The sequence below is a fragment of the Cheilinus undulatus genome, linkage group 17, assembly GCF_018320785.1.
Source record: "Cheilinus undulatus linkage group 17, ASM1832078v1, whole genome shotgun sequence".
Lineage (NCBI taxonomy): Eukaryota > Metazoa > Chordata > Actinopteri > Labriformes > Labridae > Cheilinus > Cheilinus undulatus.
Genome location: NC_054881.1, coordinates 16,787,969 through 16,813,633, shown reverse-complemented (window position 1 = coordinate 16,813,633; position 25,665 = coordinate 16,787,969). Strand labels below are relative to the sequence as shown.

At 38.7% G+C, this 25,665-nt stretch overlaps 1 protein-coding gene across 4 annotated transcripts in view; it reads right to left on the bottom strand.

The window, feature by feature from the left end:
- Positions 1–23,126, bottom strand: part of shroom3 (shroom family member 3) — a 79,424-nt gene extending 56,298 nt beyond the window's left edge. For 3 of the 4 annotated variants that reach the window (XM_041810471.1, XM_041810473.1, XM_041810474.1), the window contains exons 1-2: positions 22,444–23,125; positions 13,267–13,421 (exon numbers count right to left, since the gene is read on the bottom strand). In XM_041810471.1, coding sequence (XP_041666405.1) covers positions 13,267–13,421; positions 22,444–22,590 — 302 coding nt within the window. In that variant the 5' untranslated portion in view covers positions 22,591–23,125. Of the gene's footprint in view, positions 1–13,266; positions 13,422–22,443 lie in introns of all 4 variants that reach the window. The other variant, XM_041810472.1, reaches the window with a different exon arrangement.
- Positions 23,127–25,665: the final 2,539 nt, after the last annotated feature.

The following is a 25,665-nucleotide window of genomic DNA, read 5'->3' as shown; positions in this document are numbered from 1 at the left end:
TGTTGCTTTGATAAGGGTGGTTGTTTTTCAGGTAAAAAAAAATGAAATATAGTTATCAAAACGTAACTTTACAATGGACCCTGATTTTCCTGACCTTCATTAAAGTAAGAAAGACCCTCACTCCTCTCCAGGTCCATCCCATTGCCAATTCTGGTCAATTATGTTTCCAAAAAAATGAAGATGTGGCCATCAAACTGCCAACCATGAGGCTCTTAAACAGCAGTTTACTCACCGATAGCTGACGTCGTCTCAGTACAGAGACTTCTTCTAATATAGTCCTGTATTTAAACTCTTTAATCTGTTACTCCACCTAGACATCCTCGGTTGTATTTGATTACATAATGGGATCTTAAACAGCAGCCCCAACATGGTGTTGATTTAACACTGGTTTGTTTGGTCTAAAAGCCTGTGAAAGCTCTTGTGTCATAACAGGAACAAATCCCTGCAGCCAGGTTCAAAATCTGAAGAAAAGCCTTAAACTTGGAGAGTGGAGGTTGTTATAATGAGATACATATTTTTTACATTACATTCCAGTATGACAGGAGTGACTGAAGGTCCCCACACACTTTGGCTGCTTTTTATTATTCCCCATATTTAACCCCATAATTTGCTGTAAAAGACACAAAGAAAGGCAGTGCTAACATTGGGCCATCATAATCTGCTGGTCCTAGCCAATCAAAGACAGCTAAATCAACAAAGACTTTGGGTATCTTGAACAGAGGAGAGTTCTTTTTTACAGAGAACGAGGATTTGAGCGTGTAATCTCTTCCTTTAAGGGTTATGTAATAATACAATTACCACCTTTTTTGTCCCAAAACTCTCAAATAAAGGATCCTGAGGACATGATGGAAAGTTTTCTTGATTAGAGATTAAACTCTTGGGTTTAAGCCAGCCATTTGTCCAAACACATGGTCTGAATAAAGAGGGACGGGTGTTTCATTCAGTTTTGCATTCAGTGCGAGTCACACAAAGCAAAACAAAACACATGCAAATACAGAAGAGGACGGCCACCAAACCTGCTCAACAATGTACTAACTCACTGTCAGAGGAGCCTGTTCACAGCGACAGGACACTATCTCAGCCTTAAAAACACTCATGGGGTTGTTTTTATGCACCAGACGACTCTGACTGTAAAACCTCCAGATGCTGTCTGTCAGCTAGCTTTTTAAACACGTGTACCACAAATCAGGAGACATAGCTGTAAAGCTGTGGCTGAAAAATTACCTCTGTTTCTGCTCCAGCGGTCTTCATACTTCTACAAGGGATGTCCTAGACTTTGCAGCTGGATTAGCCACCAATAAGAGGCCAGCATTGCCTCTTTAACAGCTTTTCTCCCTCATACTGTCATAAAAAGATTTTCAAGAAAATGGTAATACATTATTTAGAGGATAAAGGCCAATACATGCAGCTAATATATCACAATATTTACAGCTGATATAGGCTGATATTGAAGGCTGATTTAGGTTGATACATGCACTTGATATATAGCAATAATCACAGCTTATATCAAGTGTAAGATACTGCCTACACTGTCGGATATCACAGAAGATATAGTCCAGTATTTACAGCTGATATATGTTGATATATTATACAGCTGATACAGTATATTTCCAGCTCATATGTCACGATAACAAAAGCTGATATATGCCAGTGTTGACAGCTGATAAAGGTTGATATATACAGCTGATGTATAGGGATATTTACAGCTTATATAAGGGGATATTTAAAGCTGATATAGGCCAATATTGACAGCCTACACTGTCTGATATAACAGCAGATATGTTCCAATATTGACAGCTGACATAGGATGATATATACAGCTTATTTAGTATGATATTTACAGCTTATATAGATCAATATATACAGCTTATACTGTCTGATATAACAGCTGAGATCTGCCAATATTTAAAGCTTATATAGAGCGATATATACAGCCTCCTACATAACAGCTGGGATATGTCCATATTTACAGTTGATATAGGCTGATGTTTGCAGCTTAGATAGTGCCATATATAAAGGTGATATTGGTAGAAAGTAATTTGTTATTTATAGCTCATACTGACAGAAATCCACAGCCCATATGAGCAGATATTTCCAGCTTATATAGGCAGATACTTACAGCTGATTTAGGCCAATATTTACAATTGATAAAAGCTGGTAAGTACAGTCTATATAGGCTGATATTTACAACTTACATAGATCAAGATTTACTGCCATATAGGCAGACATTTCCAGCCTCTAACGTCTTATATCACAGCAGATAAAGGCCAATATTTACAGCTGATATAGCTCAATATTTAAAGTCTATATTGCCAAAGCACAGCTGATACAGTTTGATATTAACAGCTGGTATACTGGTTGTGAAATCGGCAGAAATTTTCATATCTGCTGATACTGATGTCATATGGATGGATAATGTCCTGCGTCTCTTCTTTTGTTGTTTTTTAGATTATACAAATCTAACTATATCAAAGGAAGAGCTGTTTCTTGAGCCAAATATCCCAGATCTCTGAACTACACTAGCAGTATGGCTGGACAACAGAAATAAACCATATCTGTTATTTACAGCAGACTATCATTGATCACATCCATTGACATTGTTGTTTGAAATGCCTCCCAGTTCATGTAGCATCTGCACCACTAAATCCAGCACCAATCCAGATCAAGACACCCCAGATCAGCTCTGTGTGTGCAGTCTGAACTATCAGATATCGAACCATTTTCAGTACACATTTACATTCACAGAGAGCATTGAGGTATCTGAATGCCCAAAACTGATGTTCACCTACGTTAATGTAAGGTATAAAAGGGTCTCAGGTCTCACTTGCATGAATGTGCATGGTTGGCACGGCATTTTACACTTCACTTCTTGGCAAAAGGAAAATTGAAAACTGCACTTTTATCCACAAAACATACATCACCCTGGCACTTTCTCTATGACAATAACCCTCAAAATCTCAAAAAGCCATCACTGACCCTCAAACACCATCATCATTTAAGTTCAAGCAGTCAGTACTGCTCTAACAGAAGCTAAATAACCACATTACTCGTGGCGTGCTCTGATGTGAACTTTGCACCTTTTAGCAGGAATGTAACCCAGCAGTGTGTAAAGACTTACAATTAAGAAAACACTCTAAAAATGATGATTGCTCCTTTAGAGCAGCAGGTGCCTTACGTCTAAGGTTTAGCCTTAAGGAAAACAAAAACTTTTCATGTGAAACGTAACACCAGTGGAGACCGCTGCTTAATGAGGATTAAAGGAAAGAACTACAGCTGCAGGGTGCAAAGAATGAGTAATACAAGCAATGAAGAAACATAATGATGAAACAACACAAGATGAGGAGCATTTTAACACTTTTAGACTCTTCATGCTTTTTCATCTGCAGCTATGAGTATATGACAAAGCATTTTCACACAGCATGCTGCTGTAAATAAACAGACTCAGAGTACAGGTGTGTGGTGATAACCTTACTGTGCTCATAGGTGAAGCCACAAGTGTCAGGTATCAATAAAAAGGCAGACAGACACGCTGCACACATGCTGCTCCTCCACGCAATAAGGAAGTTCATAATGGACAACTGTAGGTCATGCTTCAGGCATTCGCCACCTTTACAGCTGCTCCAAACATATTATAGGCTAACATGTTTAAAGATTAAGTTCCTCATTTAAGCATTTCAGTTATTCGTTTTCCTTAACTGTCTATATTAAGGAAAATTAATATCAGTTTTCACAATGCCAGGATTTTAAACCTTGATATGAGACATATTTAACTGCATTAATACACAAATACACTTGCTGATGAAACTCTCCCTCTAGCCATTTCAAGACAGACTTCAGGCACAAAGAGCTCTGAGTCACAGAGTGAATTCTGTAGCTCCCAACACCTCTAACCTGAACAAAATCACACAAGTATGAGGGAAGCAGACTGAATAGAGCCTTATAAATACGGACATGCCAATGATTTTGTCAATGTACTCAATGAAGGCCAACTCCATCATACAGAATAGTAAGTTGAGGACTTAAGACTTGTTAAAAACTTGTTACAAACCTCAGTACCCAATGGTACAGAGTTTTACAACTCCATCTTCTTAAGTTGTTCAGTATGAAGCTTAACAGATGGCAACTCCTCAATCAAAAATAAGACGATACAGATTCAGTCATCACCCTGGGACGGGGTGATAGAATGAAGGTTCAGTGACTTTTTTTCTGAGTTTGAAACATCATGAGTTTGGTTCAATGCTGTGTTGGAGCATAGCAGTAAATAACAGTGTCATCGGCATATACATGACAATTTGCCTTGGGAACACTCTGACGGATGCTGTTTACATAAAGTGTAAATTACAGCAGTCCCAAGACTGAGCCCTGAGGCTCTCCATTTTTAACTGTATGACATTTATAAGTAAAGCCTTCAGCCTGCACATACTGCAATCTGTTTGATTCTATTCAAACCAATGAATAGATTGTTCGAACAAACTTACACGGCCCACAGTATCGAAGGCTTTTGATGAATCACTAAAAAGAGGAGCACAATGTTCTTTGCTGTCCGAAGACTCAATAAAATCCTGACTACTTTAAGAACAGCAGTGGTCGTACTCTGTTTTCCTAAAACATGACTGATAGTTATATGAAAAGGTATATGTAAAAAGGTAATGCACATTTTGGTGCATTTATGAGTGCACCAAAATAAGTGATGTGCAGTGAAGATACTCTAAATTGTTGGAAACTTCCCACAGTTTATGGATATTTGCTTTTTCAGAGGTAGATCTAGGAGGATCTGACTGCAGACCTCTACAATGGGGCGACCTCAACCGTGAGGCACTAGGTGATGCCCACTAGCTTTTTAAATAAATATGTCTATTGTTTGCTCTGTGGTTTATTTAATTGAATTGCTCTTAATAAAGCATACATATTTATAACTTAAAACAACTTAGTTCTCCGACAACATGAGTGCAAAGTAACCACTCAGACTGGAGTTAATGTGGTTATATTGTTTACATTGTACATTTTGTTTTATGAAATAATTCTCTGTAAATGACTGAAAGTCCGAGTGCTTCAGGTCTGTTTGTTCTGAATGAGTCATTTACATACATTTTTAAAATTAAGACTATTAAAGTGATTATAATTACAATACTCAGATCAATATAAACATTGCTATTGTAGACCTACCAAAGCTGATTAGCTCCCTGTTAGCCTGCTGGACCTGAAATTAGGTTTTCTCTGTAAAAGTAAACATTAAATCATTAAAATAAAACCCTTAATGACTTTTGAGAGCTGAAATGTGACCAGTGAGAGGAGGAATGCCTGTTGTTAAGGATAAACAATTATAAAAGAATATGTACAGTTTATATCAGAGTAAACTATATCAATGTCAGCTGATCATGCAGAGACGTCATTAGTCGGTTTACTGCAAAACCTCGTATTTTAGCAAATTTACAGCTGTATCTACAAACGTACAAAACTCCAGAAAACTTGAAGTTTTCTGGCTTAGCTCTATGTATCAATGCAAAAGACAAGTTTTTCTGACAGCTGCAGACCATTCATCTCAGATTTAAATCTATTTAGGATACAGGTTTAGGTAATGGTTACAGAGCAAAAAAATAGCCCACAAAGCAGCAACATTAGCTATGAAGCGTTATTATCTATAGCTACATTAGCTTTAGCACTTTGAGCTTTAGCAAATGTAGCCAAAGCTAATGTAGCTATGTAGATGGCTACATAACTAACGTAATTACATAGTTAACAAAGTTATGTAGCTAACGTCGCTAAAGTTCAACTCACAAAGCAGTTATGTCAGCTATGTACACACCTTATGTACATAGCTACATTAGCTTTGGCTACGTTTGCTAAAACTCACATTCCTAAAGCTTACTTGGCTATAGCTAATATAGCTACATAGCTAAAGCAGATATTTAGCTAATGCTGTTACGTAGCTTACATAGCTAAAGCCAAGATCACAAAGCAGCTATGTAAGCTACATAGATACGCTATCTACATAGCTGCATTAGCTTTGGTAACATTTACTACAGCTCACATTGCTAAAGCTAATTTAGTTTCATTGGCTTATGCAGTTACATTAATTACATAGCTAGCTAACTAAGCTAAAGCAAGTCATGCTTTGTGTAACTACTAAAATGGGCCCATACATGATTCAATCCCAGATTATACCTCTGACCTTTATGTTCATTTAATTTATTTAAAAATAACCTGAAACTGGATATCCATTGTACCAGCAACTTACATTTCCTTACTGAGATATACAGCATCTCAGATGAACGGTCTGTGAAAATATCCATCAGAGATGAACGATGTAGTACATTTAAATATCAGGTCGGGGTTAGCCGTGGTAAAAACAAAACACTGCATAAACAGTAGGATTACATGGATACCTACATCAGTAAAGATGGATAATTGCCACCCTGCCCATGATGGCAAGTTTAGCTCTAGAAATACTGGGGAAAACTGCCAAAATTTGACAATGAAGTGGAATAAAATAAATGCATGTCCTCCAAAGACTACTCTAATAATGCGCCTTAAATATTAATTTTGCCCTTTGTTCAGTCAACTGTGAAGCCAAAACTGCAACTTTTTTCTTCAATTACATCTGAATTTTAGCACATTTTATAAAAGTTGGGTCCTTATTTCTCATTACGGAGTGGCGTGTGGGTCCCAGTGTTACATCACTTGAGAACTACAGATCTAAAGACGGACAGTGGGTCCTGGAGATTCATCATGCGCTCCTCCTCTCCTCTTCTCCACATGGTCTTACGGCTTACAATCAAAACGTGTTCAAACTATTGTGTCTAGGAATGGAAACAAGAAGGCACTAAAAAAATCTAGTCTGTCACCTTCATATTCTGCATTCACATCCAGATTTACGTTTACAGCGGTGCTGTCACAAACAGCATTCCTGCAGCTCGATGCCTTTTCAATGTTTTATTCAGACAAGCCTGATGTAGAGGGGTGTGACCCCATGGAGCCTGAAATAGTTGTTGTGATGAGCAGTTGTTGTTCAGAATCAGTTGGGAGAAACAAGATTGACAACTTAATCTCCAATGTTTTTCATAGCATAGTGCTATGAATCTAAATGTTTGCTCTGAACACTGCTTATTGGACATTATTCATTCATTTTGAAGTCTTTTCTTTAACTTAAAAGTGGAGTTTTTAGGACTTCTTAAAGATTAACTCATATCTATTCAACTTGTGTATTGTTTATGGAGTTGTTAAATCTCACAATAAGTGTGAAAATATCCCAGTCTAAAAGCTTAAAAACCATTCAAGAAGTTTTGCAAGACAGTAACAACTATACCAATATAAATAAACATAAAAATTAAAGAAAAATGTAGTAAAGATGTATATCAGCCTTAACATTTCCCTCCTTTCTGGCAAATCTAAATGTATTTTGTTCTGAATTCATAAAAATAACTTGCTCAAAAAGGCAGATGGACTTCGAACAAGCAAACAAATAAACAATGCAAGTACACAGACTCACAGCTCTGATGGACAGCCGGTCAGAAAACACACTCGCCGTTGTTTTCAGCTTGTTGTGAGTGAACTGATGGCATCGTTCTCTCTCTCTGGGAGTGTGTGTCTCTGTTAGTCTCCGTTTTACTTTACCTGTCCGCTCTCAGCCAATCAGAGCTCACCAGAACACACCAATCAGAGTGAGAGGAGCAGGTTTGGAGGAGAGAGAGAGTCAGACAGACCGGTGAGGTGAGCAAGGCTGACAGGTGTGTTTGGTGTCGACTTCACTCACACACCTGCTGTCAAAGAGATGTAAAGCACGCACCCACTCGCTAGGGCTGGGAAAATCACGTTAAACCACATTACTAAGATATTTGAAAAAGAATACGACATTGATTGTATCAATATCATTTATATTGGGTTTAAATAATGTCATGTTTTCTCTGACTTCTTCTGGCCATCGTGAGAGAAAGGCTGAACGAATTTGTTCAAAAAAGATTCATGCCTAATGTCCAGTAGAAAGATTGTATTCAGTAAGAAGAACCAAGTAAAAAGCGTACTGCATAACCAAATGGAAATGTTTAGTCTAAATAGGGAATTATCATTTAATTAACTTGATTTTAAACAGGACTTGCTTTTTTTTACCAAATATCGTGTCCATAAATCTTCCTAAGGTCCTGTTTCTGCAGAAAACCCAGGACTGCTTCAGTTTTATAACAGATGTTTTGGCTGATAGAGGTATGGTGGAGACATTTTGAAGATGGACCACGAGGATAAAGCATCAACATTTGCACAAAAAATTCTGGATTTCTTGGAAATTTTCCTTTCTAAAATCCACAAAAATTCCCTGAAATAAAAAAAAAACGATAATAATAACAATTTTAAAAATCTAAAATTCCCTGAAATTAAATAAAAAAATCTAAAATTCCCTGAAATTAAAAAAAAAATCTAAAATTCCATAAAATCGCAAAATTCTGTATTGATTTCCCCCAAACATGTCTTATCAAATTTCACAAAATGTACAAATGCATTCCTCAAAATTACATTAAAATAACGAAAAAAAATCACCCAAACATCAAAACAAATTCCCTGATATTTCCATTAAAATTCTTAAAAACTAGTTTCTCCACATGTCCATGAAAATGTCTGAAAAATTCCAAATGCCCTCTAACATCCAAACAAATTTCCCAGGCTCCCATGAAAATGACAGAAATTTCAAAGCTTCCCATGAAACACTCCAAAATATACAACCATGTCCCCAAAATTTCCATGAAATACTTTTAAAATTTCATGGCGCATTGCCTAAAATATCCAAACAACTTCTCTAAAAATTTCAGGATAAATCCTGAAAATTTTAAAGCAAATTCTACCTACATTTTAAGTGAAAAACTTCAGTGGGCACTCCGGACAATTATCTCAAAACTCTAATATTTTTCAGAAGAGATGCTCTGATGAACAAACACAAATGAAAAATAAAAAAAGAGGAAATATGAAATTAAAAAACATACTTATCAATCATGTTTATACTCTTTCTATCAATAATCATTCAATACATTTTTCAATTAAAAAAGAGCAGTGAAATAAAAATGTGATAACTAACCATATCAAAAACCGCAGTATAAATCAAATTTATCATAAATTAGTGTTTTATAATGGCTCAGCCCTAATCTGAACTGCAGAAATCTATTTGCAGCAGTTGGAAAATGGATGAAATGCCAAGGAGTCTCCTGCTCCTCAGTAGTTTCCCCCATTTAAGGGCCCACGAATTCTACTCATTCCATGCCGAAGCATGATGGACCCGCCGGCCTCACATTACTCAAGGCATTGTTGTACAACACATGCAGTCTAACAGAGTCAGTACAATGAAGAAATACACAGAAAGTATGACAGCATCTTTACTAACTTTGTGGCTTTCTTTGGTTTGCTTTCATGGACTTTCTGAGATTGTTTGGTTTTTCTCACCGAGCCAACAGTCTAAGGTAGACTACTGGATTTAGGTTAAATTTGATGCACAATGTCAATACATTTGTGGTGTTTACTTGTCCCTTTATGTCTCTGCGCCCCGACAGACAGTGATAGTGAGAGGTACAGGAGAGAGCAGAGGAGAGACACAGCAATGCCTCCTCCTCCCTGACATGTTTCTTTTCATCTCAGGTCGACCAGTGGATGTTTTTTCCCATTCATCTCAGTAAATGAAACTATGCAGCATGCTGTCTGGACATTATTTAAAGTGTAGTTATCGCTAAGATCTGATTTTTGTCCCATAATTCCCAGCTCTACATCACATACACAATAAAACACATGCATACAACTCTAAAAACACCTACAGCTGCACACCAGCGTTTACAGCTAAATAAAGCCTCACTGGTCACAGACTTTGGTCCTGAGCTTCAATAACCATCAGTTCAGGTCAATAAATCTTTATGGTCTTTCACAGAGTGTTAGTGTAACTGTAGAGATCTGATGGAGGAGGGTGGCTGGGTAACACAGCCAACAATATGACGAGAGTTAGGGCTGATCAATAAGTGTCAGTTTTAACATTTTTGCATATGAACTTGGCAGAGATATTGCAAAAGGCTAAATTTAGTCATGTAGACTGAAAATTATTGTATGTGAACTCTAATAACCTAAAAATACCAATTCATTTCATTTTCTTTTCTTTTGGCTTCATAACGTCTGATTTTAATACCTTAAATATGCTCTTTTATCATGCCTTCCACCTCTGTCATGATGTTGTGATGTCTTTTGTTAAGTCCTTTGCAATGTTTCATTGCTGACATGTGCTCTACAAACACATTTTCTATGCTTTGTAACCATAAATTGTTTTTCCTTTTGGTAAATAAGAACACGTATTTGTCCTGGCTGCAGGTGCTCAAGGGAAAATTAGTTTTCTGACAGGATACTAGAGTCCAAAGGTGAGAACAAGATAGGTATGCAACTGCAGAGTATGCCCTTCTCCTCAATCCACTGAGCACAACATGCAGACCAAAGTCCACAGCTTCCTGCCCCATTACAGCTGGAGATATTATCAGCAGGAGATATTATGACGCATTTATCATCACACTATCATAAAGAACAGATCTCCTGCTAAAATAACACACCTGAGAAGAGCCGGCTTCGCCATCAGATCCCTACAGGAAGCCGATCAGACAGAAACATGCTGCTGCTCTCTGCTCGTCTGGAAGAAGAAATTCTCACGCCTTCCCTCCTCGGCACGCCTTCCCATAATGCCATGTGTTCTCCTCCACATGTCCTGCGGTCTGTGAAGTCTAAAGTCCTGCATTGTGTCGTGCCTCTCACACGTCTTCCTGTCAATAAAAGCGACAGTAGCAACAGCAGCATTGCTTCCAGTCACACCCAAAACCTAAACACATACCTGGCTTTATACCTGACCAGACTCCAGCCTGAATACTCCCTCAGATGCTACGGGACACCTGCAAAACACTCCCTACAGCAGCCAGATAGAAGGTCTCAGGCTGTTTAACATCCAATGTGTCCACTTCTGTGTAAACTCATCATTTCTTCATGACCTTATCTGTCTGATTTAAGAGTCTCTTCAAAATGTTGCATGTAAACATCACTTTAAAACTGCAGAAAAACTGAGATGGTAGTGGTGTAAAGGTAAACCAATCTTGTCGTCATATTGCATTGATCTGTGGAGCCATGCTTTGGCTCTGTGTCTTTAATCCTGCACAACTCACGGTGACCTTTTACCTCTAGATGACAGTTACAATAGCCGTACTCGCCAGGTAGCTGGATGTGCTGCATTGATCGTAGCAAAATGTCTCAGTTCTCTTCCTCTTAAATCCAGTCATGTGGAAGGGAAACTTTAAAAATAGCCACCTGTCTGTACGCTTGGAGAAAAGCGGTTATGAACAACAGCAGCACATTTATCTCACCTGTTGAGACTGCAGAGCTAAAGATTAGCTAAGATGCTAACACTAAATGTAGCACAAACAGACCTGAATGTTAAACACTTTTCTTTAATCTCTAGTCGTCTAATGTCAGGACCCAAAAGGGGGTCTTTTTTGTGAGCCTTTTTAAGTGGGTCACTAATGTGTGCTTAAGAATAAGAAAACTTCGGCTAAAAAGTCTATGCTGTGCAGCTGTTTACCTGGAGAGAACCCACGTGTGCATGAGGAGAACATACAGTATTTTAGATTTTAGAAGAATATTTAACACTTATGAGTTCATATTCATTCCCTGTTTGTCTAAAGATTTCATGAATAATTCATAATGGCAGCAGTACTGATAACTGTTAGTAGCCGTGTGTTTTGTCTGTGTTTGTTTAGGACTGTGAGCTCTGATTTGGACTCTGAACCAGGATGTAATCCAGACCAGTTATAGATTAGACCAACTCAAGGAAGCAAAGACGAGGGAACCTTCTTAGGCAGTGGTTTATATCGGTCATTCATTATTGACCATCTGAGCATCATCAACAAAAGCTGACTCACAAACAGAGGACAACATTTCAAAATCAGCTGTTTGAGGCCATATAAAAGCTCCACACAGCGCCGGTGTAACAGCATGCCTAAAGTTATCTGTCTGTCCAATTTATTGACATCCCCATTAATGTTATGAAGATCAGTCTGGAGCAGACGCCACCTTTATGTCACAGAGAAGGCTGCACATAAGGAGGGATAAAGGAGAGATATTTTTAGGCTCAGACAAATGAGGGCACATGAAGGTCAGCAAAATAGTGGTCCATTAAAAAATTGAGCTGTGATTCCATATTTAATTTTTTTTAACCTAAACAACAACCACTCTTATCAAAGCAACAAACACCTATTATTTGTGCCTTAGTATATCACCTTCTTAAAAATGTAAACCTCTTTTCTAAAAACAGAATTGAAATGAGTTAAAAGGGGCAAAATTTGGCAGAAAAAGTGATGTAATGGAATTTTAAAAGTATCAGATATAGGTTAAATTTGGCAAAAATGGGTAAAGAGAGGCATAAACAGAAAAAAAATGGATGAAAAGGGGTTACAATTGGAAAAAATATCTTTAAAGTGCCAAAATAAACAAAAATTAGTACAATGTGGTTAAAATTGGCAAAATGGGCATTAAAAGTGGTAAGAGAGGACATTAAAAAGTGGCAAAACTGGCTTACAAGTGGCAAAAATAGGCAGAAAAATTAGGTTAAATGGGATTGAAAAGTGGCCAGAATGGGTTAAAAGCCCCTAAATCTTTTGCAAGTGGCAAAAATTGGTTAAAAAAGTGATGAAAATGTTGCAAAATTTGGGTTAAAGTTTCAAAAGTGAGTGAAAAGAGGGAAAAATTGTGCAAACCTGATGACGCATGGTAAACCATAGTGGCCAAAATGGGCCAGAAAAGTGTTTAAAAAGTGGCAGAAATAAATAGTTTCAAAATCAGAACCCAATAATAGTTTGACAGACTTTTTCAGCTCCAAAGTGAGGGCTAGTTGATGCTATTGGTCCAACACACATGCATTGACATCATCAATAAATAACACCTGGGGAGGGCCTGTTTTCTGTGTTTGTCAGGGGTCCATCCAAACCTGTGGGCAGGTCTGGTCACAGCAGCATTTAGCACATGTACAAACAGGATCCTATGACCATGCACCAGTGGAGAAATGTCAAAGTGAGGGGCTGTACATGAAAAAGCACCCAAGCACATGTGGATTCAGTACCCTCAGAAAGTGGGACCGGAAAGTTGGCTGGCACTCTCTCCACCAGTCAGCCTAAGTCTCTCTGAAGCTGACACTTTAATGATGAGGTGCGTCTTCATCACTGTTCTAAAGAGCTGCATGTTATCTAGAAGGATGAACACAATCATTATCTGTACCTGCGGACGGTGAGCTGCAGCGTCTTGTACGATCCTTTAACCAGAGCGATGGCTTCCTGTCTGTATCCAGTCAGCTCCACCTCGTTAATGACGACTATCTCATCTCCAACCAGCAGGGGTTGGTCCAAACTGTCCGCCTTACCACCCTCCTCCACCTGCACATAAAAACAAACAAGATTTTCAGCTCATTTTGAATTTTCAGCTCCTTTAAGCTGCTCTCAGAGATTCATTCTGCAGCTTCTCTTCTGTGCAGTCTGAGCTGAGCTATGTAACTCATGCAGACTGTATCTGTTCTGCACCCACAGTCATGAAGCTTGTCGAGTCACACTTGCTGTGGCAGCTGTTATCAGGCTTTCTATTGTTCTGGGAGGTCGGGAACACTCGTGATGCGTTTGTGCGTGGGTTCTCTGTAGGGGAGAGTCGGAGGTTTTAGCTGTTTTCCTCTCAGATTTGTAATTCTCATGTCCTTTCTGAGTCTATTGTTCTTTGAAGGATGTTTTCAGTTTCTCTACAAAAGAGAGAAGTTGATCTTAATTTGCCCCTAACCTTCACCAGACCAACAGAAACCAGATGGTGTCCACAGCAGGACTTCACTGGCTTTATCTGTTTTAATATCGCTGAGAAAACAAGCACAATTCTCCTCAAAACAAAGGCATTTTCTTCTTGTTTTGTTTTTTTTTTTATGTGACACTTAAACACATTACCATCCTAACAGACTTATACATAAACCCCTCCAGCCACTATGCACTAGGAAATCTAGCTCCAGCATTAGAAGTGTTGATTATCCTGCAGTGTTATAGAACTTTTACACAGCTATAGTCAGCTCAACATAAGTTAGATTCTAACTTCATTCATCGGTGACCATATGTGCCAATGTAACCAGGGCTGTCCCATTTTCAGGCTTAAAAGTCCCTAAAATGATGCTACACTTTATCTGTATATTCTGTATATACAGTATGTTAGTCAGTACCATTGTCCGGACTGTTGTGATTTAGCCGATAGAAAAACATAACTAACATACCGCATGTCAAAGATTAATCCTGATTCATCGGTACATGTGTCAATCGATCTTGGTGTGTGAAGTGAATCTAGTAATGCACCTGTTTCTGGAAGGCCCAGTCACTGTTAATCAGTATTCCTGGTACCATCTCATCATGAAGACAAAAGAACACTCCAAGCAACTCAGAGAAACTGTTATTGAAAGGTATAAGTCATGGGATGGATGTAATCTCAGTGTGCTGAGTGGAGCTGAAAGAAACTCAGCTTTTTGTAGGAGTTTCAATATTAAAAATCCATTTTAAGCTTGTCATGGCCTCGTCTTTTGCATGATAAAGGTCAACAAAAGTATTTTTAATCATGGTATCATTGATAGAAATTACACCGATCTGACTTGTTTTTAAGCCAAATACAATTAAATTTAAATAGGAAGGATTCCCCGCTGCTTATCACTGTTAACTTATTTATTATACTTGTTTATTGAAGCTGTATCTCACTAAAGGTCAAGCTGATTTTTGAAATATCAGCACTGCTCTGATTATCAATCATTGACGTGCTGATTAACACTACAGCAGCTCTTCTTTCAGTGTGATGCTACCTCATTATATTTTATCTAAGTTTAGTTAGGCACAAATTCCTGTTAAGTTCCTGTCACTTCTTGTTGTCTAAACTTAGAGATGATTCAAGTGAAGCTCCAGGTGTGACACATGCTCCGACACAGACTTGGATGCAACCCCGCTGCAGTATCAAAATGACCTCTGAGTTTTATCAGAGCTGTTGTTGAAGCCTCTCAGCGCTCTGTCACTGTGCAGAATGTCTCTCTGTTTATCACCGAGTGTCTGAGTGTGTGTTTTCGTCCTCTTTGAGGTCACATTGCCTTGTGAGCTTGTCTCTGTGTGATAAGCTCGATTAAACCCCGAACTGGACGTCAAAATGTCTCACTTTATTCCTGGATGTTTGCTGAGTTTAAAGATGGACTAGCAGTGAAATTAAACATGTTTTCTTCTTCTCATGGCTCCAATTGACATGCACATCACAGTGGGAGACTATAGCTTAGTCCCAATTCATCTCCTGTACTTTCCATTTAGTCCTGCCTCTAGATTTTGTGCATTCATAGTAGAGTATCTGATTCTTGTTGGAATGGAGGGATACAGAGAAGTGCTAGGGCTACTTCAAACAGAAATTTTCCCAAGGTACTCTCTAAACCAAGTATCACAGGAAATGGCCTGAAAATCATTTGCAAGAAAATTATGACAAAAATCTGACATCATAACTTAATTTTGTTTCAATGCTCATCTGATTTTAAACAAGCATTTTAAAAATTCACATGCAGCAGAAACGCCCAGTACTGATGTTACATCTGTGAGAACTACTGATGATGTAGGACAGGGGTGTCCAAACTACAGTCTGGGGGCCAAATGCGTCCATTTTTGATTGGCTCTAAGAAAATTCTAAACATTAAATAAAATATGGCCCGCATTTGAACATGAAGCTTGACTGTATCGTACTTCTTCATTTCAGCCCAAGGCAGTGCTACCATGCTATTTCTGTAAACAAACATTTTGACAAGAAGACTTTAATGATTTGAGTTTTTTTATGACTAAAGACAACATACACCTGTGTCTGGAAGGTCCAGTCGCTGGTTAAAAAGTATGCCTGACTACTACTACACCATGAAAACAAAAGAACACTCCAAGCAACTCAGGGAAAAGGTTATTGAAAAGCACAGTTCTTAACCAGTCAAAGAGAAAGACGCTGTTAGAGAAAACTCATTGAATCTCTGTTTGAGGTCCCCAGAGGGCATAAGGGAGACTCCATGGTCAAGTGGGAGAAAGTTCTGTGATCTAGTGAGACCAAAATAATGAAAGACGCTATGTTTGGCGGGCACCAACCACACCATCCCCATTGTGAAGCACGGTGGTGGCAGCATCATGCTGCTGGGATGCTTCTCAGCAGTCGGCCCTGGGAGGTTTGTAAAGGTAGAGAGTAAAATGAATGCAGCTAAATATAGGAAAAATATACTGCAAGAATGGTAGTAGATTCTTGGGTTTAGTCTGGGTATATCTATGGCTAATCCAGAAAACTTCAGGACATTTTGGGGAGTTTTTTGTGCATGTTAATAGGTTTTAGAGACCAGTTCAACAGAGTGTTAATACAGAGTTTATCTTTTCAAAGCTTTCTCCATTGCTGCCTTTAAAGTTATATATATATTAAAATGTTATTGTAACATAATGTTCTTAACTTACTTTAATTTTGTTCTGTTTTTCAGCCTTAAAGCCCAAGAGGAAGTGCACTTTACTGCATGTTTGGAGACATGATTGTCTGATTGACAATCTGCTGGTTGTTGCTTGATTGTGACACCAAATTTGCTCACCCAATTTTCCCCAATTTTAAGACGTCACAGATGCAGAAACTGAAGCTGAGTGTGACTTGTTGTAGAAAACACCACGGACTGAAGTTTGGGTTCACTGCAAGTTTAAAGATACAGCTGAAAGACGCTTCAATTAATGGCGGGTTCCACATGTTCTCCTGATTGACAAAGGTATCCATAGCACTGTTCTGAAACAATAAACTCCACCCGGCTGGGGCTCTTCGAATGTTAAAACAACTGCCAAGAATTTAACTCGGGGTGTGTCTGAGCCTCCTCTGAATTTCAACATGTGTTAGGTTTGAACAAAAACAGGCTGTGTTTGGCCCACACAGTGCAGCACCCCAAAAGAGTCAAGGATCATAGATTATGGGAGAAACCTACAGAAAAACTGATTTCATTTCACAAAACTCACAAAAATACTCAGATAAAATCAAATGAATTAGTGTAAGGCTAAAGCAACACTAAAGCTGGCTTATCAAATCTAGAAAACGTAACACAAGCATGAGATAAGTCCAATGATCCATGCTGATAGAAGAAGGAAACCAAACATCCTCTCTGAGCTGTGAAAGAAAAACAATGGCTAAAATGTAAACTCCAAGTCAGTTCTGCAGAGCCAAGCACATGCTGCTCTGTTCTCCTTTTTCAGGAATAAATATACCCAAATAAGGTTTCACGCTCGAAGTCTGTATCAGTCAGAGACTTTGGTATTCCAGCTGAAATTCATTACGGCGCCGTCAGAGATCTCTAAATGGAGGGGCTCGGCCTGCTCCGACTACGACTGAAACAACATCTCATCTAATCAATGGAGAATGTGGAAAACATCCTCGGAGAGAAAAACATGACAACATTCTGACCAGAACTGACACTTTTGACCATTTTTGTTTATCTAATCCATCTTTCAAGGGAAACCTGCATGCTAACTTGGGCTGTTTAACTACAGAAGTCTTCAATCATCTCATTATATGTGTGGTTAGTTGTGATTTATCTTTCTATCTTTCTATTTCCCTTTTTTGTCACATTTCAAACCCCACTGTTTAATTTATTTTTCTAATGTCTGAAACTAAGGGCAAAAACCTCTTGATGGATATAGACCTGTTCTTAAATTGAAAGAAATTAGGGAACTTTGGAGAGTAAAGATTACAAAAACAACCTCTTTAATGTCAAAGTGAAAGGGAGAGGATATGCTGTTTCTTTTCTTTTGTCAAATAAGCATTACATTTTACATTTCAATATATGGGTTTTAATTGTTGTGTCATGAACATTTGTATCTGCTGATACCGATATCATTCCAACAATCTTGTGAATCCCTACTTTTTACTTGTCCACTGAGCTGTCTGTGAGTTTTTAAAGTGAAACAAGACATGAAGGAGCAGTGGTGGACTTATTTCACATCAATATGTGTTGCTGAAAGGGACATTGAAGCATGGGATTTAGAAAAAATAAAAGCACTAATCATGGACTATGGACTGCATCCTGATTAGTGCCTGATGCTGACAACCATAAGATTAACACATAATGTAGAAACGTAGATTTCTACATTATAAGAACATTTAAAGATGAGTCACATGTAGGCTAACACTGCACTGCATTCTGGGAACTGATGCCTTATGGCTGCATTGTTATTTCTGTTGAACCAGACTTTGGGGGCAGGTTTACTCAGGTCAGGGCCCAGGTGTAAAACCACCCTTGGACACTGGTGTTAGACTCGACTAGAGAAGCCGTATGAAGACGTCCCCTTATGACATCTGACAGACTAGCCTTACAGAGAAGAATGAAGACATCTGTAAGCACCCATTCTCAGCAGACAGTGTGGGTCTCTGCTTTAACAAGTTTTTCTTTTTTAAGGTGTAACTGAGGCAGCATTAGTGCACATTTTCAATTTGGTGCCAATCACGAGACTTTGAGATTAAACTCATTAAGATTGTGTAACGTGAGCCAGGCAGCATGGATTACCCTCAGAATGACCTTTGACCCCAAAGAAACGTCCTGTATCAATAATAAACAAGATGATGGAGACAAATCTGATTGTTCAGCTCTGTCTGTACAGAACTTCTTCATATTCTATGTGAATTTTACAAATATGAATCTGTATATCCTTGACAATTTGCTCCTTTTATTTGATGTTTCACTCAAGTCTGCAGGTTTCAACTCTGCACATTTCAACCGTTAATGCAGAGAAGACAGTATAAAAAGGTAGAGTTCCTTAAAATGTTTGATTTTCCATAATCAAGTCTGACTTATTATTTTTATTTGTTGGTCATCTTCAAATTGCTTGTTTTGCTCAACCATCAGTCCAATAACCCACAGATTCATTTACTGTACAAAGAAGAACACGACTATTTCTTAAAATAAAGCAAAATTCATCCTAATTTCATGCCATCTTCTTAGAAAATGACTATCAACCAAAATAACAGCGCCAGAGACCGAGGACCCCCAAAGAGAAAAAGACAAATACTAACATTATGGATATGAAGACGCAAACAGATACCATGTAGAGTAAGATGGAGGCAAAGACGAGAGTAATTGTAGAGTTGATGAAGAGATTTATGGAGGAAAGACATGAGACAGTCGTTTGGTTAATCATGGAGAAAAGAGCTAACACCGAGCTTCACAAAATCAAAGCATGACTGTGTTTGAAAGCCCCGAAAACACATAATTCACATTCTTGTCCTATTTTACAGCCGTTTGGCTTCAGTCCCAGGATAACCTCCACACGCAAACACAGACTCACCACACGGTCATCTCAGCCGCTGATTTGCATGCTAATAAAATGAGGCCATGATGGCTGTAGGGACGGAGAGGGATTAATCAGTGAGTGGTCATTTTACATTTACTGTCACACATGAAGCTGCTGCTCTCTCTACATCAGCTTCATAAGAAAAATTAAGTCAGTTAATCATCATTTTTTATGAGAAAGGGGCTGTATTTGATCAAAAAGTTATAGCTACTCCAACTATCACTGATCGCTTACAAGTGACTGATGTTTGAATATTTAGCACTTTAGTGTTTGGCGTGTATATGTGTAATTGGATGCTGATTTTTAGCTTTAGGTTGGGCTTGGTGTTGCAAAGCACTGATTGATTGGGTTGGGTAAAAGGGGAGAAAGTAAACAAAGCACAGACACCGAATGGTTTCTGGTGATATTTGAAATTTTAGAAGTTTTAAAAATAAAGGAGAGTAACAAGTTTTGTAGCTGCTCCTGGGGGACAAAAAAAGAAAAAAATCTGCATGTCTTCACCGCTCAACGATTTGATTTAGGGAAGAAAAAGTCTCCCGTACCTGACGACTTCAGCATAATCAAAAGGCGGCCATTTTTCTCTGATGTCATGCTCTATGCAGGCGGCACAAACGCCGTCATAATTTAATACGGCTGGACTCCAGATTGTAGGCAGTTTAAACATAAGGAATCTGACAGCCGTGTTTCAAAGCTCTCCAAATGATCAGCAAGCTAAAGACGAATGATAGGGAAATCTTAAAAAAGAAAAGTCGTGGAGTAAAGCCCAAATTACACTTTAAATATCTGCCAGAAACAGGAAAACAGACTCAAGGAAGAGGTTTTGCCGCAAAACATTGAAAAATTTTAACTTCAGCACCTCTGCTCTTTAACACTCGAATCAGAGAAGTCTTGACCAGAACTCAGCTCAACAGTAGAGAAGAATCCTTCTCCTAACACTGCCACCAGGATGAAAGTAAACAAAAGTATGGACAGTTTGATTTAGCATGTGTTTGGGACTATAATACCTCTGTGTGGGAAGTTAAGGGAAATAAAGTCTTCATCATTAAATCACAGGTGAGTGGTAATTAGTAGTATTATCAGGACCACTGTGAGTGGTCTGTCGGTGTTCTGGCGCTGTAATTTTAGTTCAATCATTGCTCTGCAACCTGGGGTCTGAGGGTGCCAAAGATCTCATGGGGCACAAAGCTTTGTCTGAGCTGAGGTTGTCAAAGTAAGATTAACAAATATGAACTAAAATTAAAAACAATGTTTATACGATGGTCTTTTGAAAAACAAGCTGACCCATTTTTTTTCAGGGATTTATCAATGAAATAATCAAAATCCTTGTCAACAGTGTATCACTTTTTTATCAGTGTGGGTCATGGGGGGCACACCTTTTCTTGGGTATTATTAGTGAGGGTGCTCCAAGGGAACAAGGTTGAGATCCACTGAGTTAAGAGTCATATTTTGGTTAAGTGAAGATAATATTTAATAGCAGAGTAGGGAGAGAAATCTGGTCAATAATGAGTTGTTCCCTAAAGAAACAGTGAAGCATCTACCAGCATTGTTTTTTCTTCTCTGATGGTGTTCTGTAGAAGTCTAACCATGGCTTGTCTACTCCTTGATAACAACTTTTCTTTCTACTGACCCAAACACAGTGTAACACATAAAACTTTTCAAACTTTTGTAGACTTTCATCAGCTTTAAAGGTGCAGTGTATAAATTGGGGGAATATCGATAAACACTGGTCTGTGATAATATGGCCACAACAGAAAGTATGGTCTAGATCGGCCATCTTTGGTGTCTTGAGATAACTTAGTTTCTGAATTGGCGCAATACAAACAAGATTGATCGATTATATTGACCATAATTGTGTTTCTTTTTAACCTCCAGTGCTGAAAGAATGGGGCCAATGTGGAAGTTTACAAACTGCAGTTCCTCAAAAGTGTCCAGGAGTGGCTGGCAGCAGAAATAAACATTTACAACCTGGTTTGGAAATGACAGGCTACTTAAATTGCAGAACTAACATGATACTAGTTACAACAGAAAAGGATTTTTTTAATACTAGGGCGGAAATCGATTGATTATCAGGTTGATTTAATCAGGAGATTATAGCCTACTAGAAATAACTATATATATATCTGTTAATATCTGATTGACACTTGTATTTTCACTAATATAGTGCAGGGAATATGACTTGGTTTTAGTTAGACGTGATGTCTGTGTTCTATTATTTATCCAGTAGAGGGCGCTCTAACTTCTTTCATGCAGGCTCGTTAGGTTAGCCGTTAAAGTTAGGCTAACCTAGCTTAATTTTAGCTAGCTATAAACTTTAGCCGATAATAACACAATGAACCTAATGGTGCAATATCTCACAGTAATATAATGCTAGAAAATTTGTATAACACGAGTAAAGACCAGTTTGCTGTTTGATTCATAACGAACCAATGGTTCAGAAAGATTTTTATTCTCTGATATTGATATTGGGCCCTATTGATTACTCTGACAGATGTAGCGTGTTACCCCCAGCTCTGTTAACAGAGCATAACCTAATAAAGAAAACAATGCCTCCATTGAATTAGAAATGGTGTCATTGAGTTCAGCTGAGGCAGACTGTTCTAATAAAGCAGACAGCTGATGGAGAAAAATGTAAAATATTCCCAAATTAAGTAATTTGAAAAAAAGCAGTCCTCATCCATGTAAAGGCGTGTTTGTAGAACCAGAATCCACTTTAAAACTTCATTTACAGGGAAGGTTTTTAATTAATTAGGCCTATATGTATGGCCATAACATTTATTGGAGAATTACTATCGTTTTAAAATCCATATAGGACTCACTTAAAATCTCACTTATCATTTAGCATCATATTCAAACTAAGGGGTTGATTATGTCTTATTCCATCACTTACATTGGGTTTAAGTTGATCAGTTAGTCATAAATAGTCGATTACTGTTGTCTAAATGTGACACTGACACTCAACAGGTCCTTGTAGTGTATTATAGATGTGTAATGGCACGTCATGTGGGCCCTATCCTTTATGTCTCTTGTGGGCCCTATCCCGTACAATGACAGTGAAATGTGTCTGGTTTGGTACCTTGGAGATGATGAGCGGCTCTCCGTGCTCCAGGCCGCCCTGCAGGGTGAAGCCCCACGGTGCTCCTCCCTGCAGCAGGGCCTCCACCAGCACCCAGCTGCCTCCTCCTCCTCCTCCTCCTCCCGCCCGGCCAGCGCTGCTCTCCATGCCGGGCTAGGGAGCGCTGTCTGCGGGCTGCTCTGTCCTCAGCCCCGTGCAGCCCGGCGGACTGTCGTTACCGGTGACTCCTCTACGAGCTCATAGCCTCAGTTCATTGATTCATTAATCCATTCATTGATTAATCCTCGTTAATACGACAAAAGGGAAAGAAAGTGTCCGAGCACCGAGCTGCGTTTCCTGCAAAGTGCATTCCTGACGCGCAGAGAGAGGCTGATCCACGAGGGGAGTGACTCCAAAAACAGCCGAAACTGGACTTTAAAGGAGGTTAAAAAGTTACAAAGAGAGGAGGAAATGTTCAAAACTTCCAAATCAACCACAGTCAGATCAGATCAGATCACACAGAAACCCAAACCTCCCCTCTCCGTGTCTCTCCTTCTCTGTCTCTCTCTATCTCTCTTCCGAAAATCAGTTTAGCATCACAATAGGATTTACTGCGACTCAGTGAGCGAGAAGAAAGGAGAGAGAGAGAGAGAGAGAGAGGGTGAGCGAGTGAGTGGAGGACGAGAGGTGAGAGAGACGCGAGGAAATAAGTTAGAAAGGAAAGACGGGAGGAGATAAGGAGGAAAGAAGGGAAGAAAAATGGAATATAAATCAAAGGAAAAGGAAAACAAGGAAGAAAAGGGAGAAAATAGAAATATAGAAAATAGAAAAGAAAAGACTTTGAGAGTGTTTCCCGGTGTGTTTCCTGATGAGTTGTAATCCAATCCTCCACAGTGGAGCTGAACTCTGCAGCTCTGACACTGTTTCCCTTCACACTGAAACCAGATTACTGCTGCAGAAACACATTAAACAACCTGCTGGATCCAATTGTTTACACGCTTTACATTAAAAGGTTATCAGCGCTGATGAACAGGCCTCACTGACTCACCAACAAGAAAAATAAAGGCCTGAAGATGCTCAAAAAGTGTTCTGCTGCATACAATGCATTCATCCCCCGTGCCAAATCAAGTGGACAATCACAGCCCAGTAGTTGAAGTATTATCATTAACTAGTTTAACAGTCAGTGCTTGGAGAAAACATAAAACTCTCTATTCAAAGAGAAGTGTGGCCTGCCCCCTTGTGACCTATTTTAAATAGCTACGATTGGAAATATGAAAGGAGAACCATGCACTATACAGTAGGATCATATTTTACAGTATGTTTGGAGCACTGGGGTAGTGCAGAGTAGGAGCAGAAATAAGTAGACCCACTGCCCTGCCATTGCACAAACCCTGATACAATCCAGGCTGCCCTTCTAGATCACACACACACCCTTTTTGTGAGATAAATGGTTTAATACAGTAGTTTAAAAATCCTCTATTTTATGACAGAGGTGTAGTAAGCAGTCACATATCACTATATGGACAAAATGATTTGGTCACACCTGTAGATTACTGAATTCATGTGTTTCAATCAGACCGGTTGCCACAGGTGAATAAAACCAAGCACCTAGCCATGCAGTCCCCATTTACATACATTTGTGATACAATATGGGTCGTCCTGAGGAACTCAGTGACTACAAGCATGGATGTCACCTTTACAGTAAGATGGTTTGGAAATGTCCCCCCCTGCTGGATATTCCACAGTCAACTGTAACTGATATTATTATAAAGTGGAAGTGTTTAGGAACAACAGCAACTCAGCTTTGAAGCATGACCACATAAAAACATAGCGGGGTCAATGATTGCTAAGGCAATGGTGCATAAAATTGCCAACGCTCTGCTTTTTCCACAGCTGAAGATTTCTGAACTTCCACTGGCATTGGTGTAAGCGCAAAAATTGTGCAGCAGCAGGAGGCTTGATGTTCTGCTACCTGTATGCTTTTTATAAATAATTTCTTGCACAGTATTTCAATAAACCTCAATGTTTTTTGACGTCTTGACTGCAATTTCAGGCTGCCTAAAGAGAATCTCCAATTGTTGTGAAGATTGTAAAAGACTTACAAGACGTCAAGTTGCCATCTAATTAAGATGCCTGGTTCAGTTAAGTTTATTTATTTATTTGTTAACAGTGAGGAGATGGGGGAATCAATGGGTCTGATTGCTATTTAAAAGAGTTAAGACGTCAAGGCCAGTGCTAACAAAGTGTGTGATTAGAGTCTGCCATCTAGTGGAATGTATTGGAGCTTTCTGTCTTTAATTATCTTACTAAAATTCTGTTATTGTGCTGTTTTTATTAGGGCACTGCGGAAGCCAGAACCCTATTGTATCTGTAGCCGCCAAAAGCAGGGACCAAATTTCAAAAACATTTTTTCTTAGTTTTTCTGTTTCTTTTAGACAAATGACTCCATGTAACTTTTAAATGCTTTCATCAATCAGCACCAAATTTCATAAAATCACCCTGATAAGATGTATGCCTCTGATATTCCCAGGTGGCTACAGGATTTTCGTTCATATATTTTCGCTTAAAAAGATTAAAACAATCGGCCCCACTCTGCTTTCAACCTTTAGGTACAATTACACTTAGTTGGTTTGTGAAACAGTCCTTAAGTTAACATCTTCTGTAACTCCTTACTGTTCCACCTCATCAGTGTTAGAATGTCTGATTGGAATAAGGCGTCTCAGGCTGAACTGATCAGAAAGGACGCTGCTGCATAACAGTTTTGAGAATCTCATGGTGATAATTCCCAGAAAAGAGAGAAATTGTATCATAGATTAAATGTGCCTGAGAACTGATAGTTAAAGTAACAGTGAGAAACTTAAAGTTTGTGTAAAGAAAATGGTCCATCTGTTCTGTCTGATCTTGTTCTGTACATTATTGAGTAGTTCTAGAATCTTTACACATGGAACATGTAATAATGCTATTATAGGTGAAAACAAAATAGCACTCATGCATCCCAGTAACCTTTATGATTGTAAGGATTCACCAGAAAAGCTCATAATCCAGCCTCAGAATGTCAATGTGGCAGAGAGCATGCCATTTTTTTAATAATTGAAACATTTTATTAAATGGCTTATAATTGAAATACTGTTGTTATTGTTATTACACCTCATAACATTATGCTGCTCGGTCAAATAATGTGGCTGGCAACAAAAATGTGAGTGGCCATTTGATGTTTTAATTCACCAGCCACTGTGGCAGGTA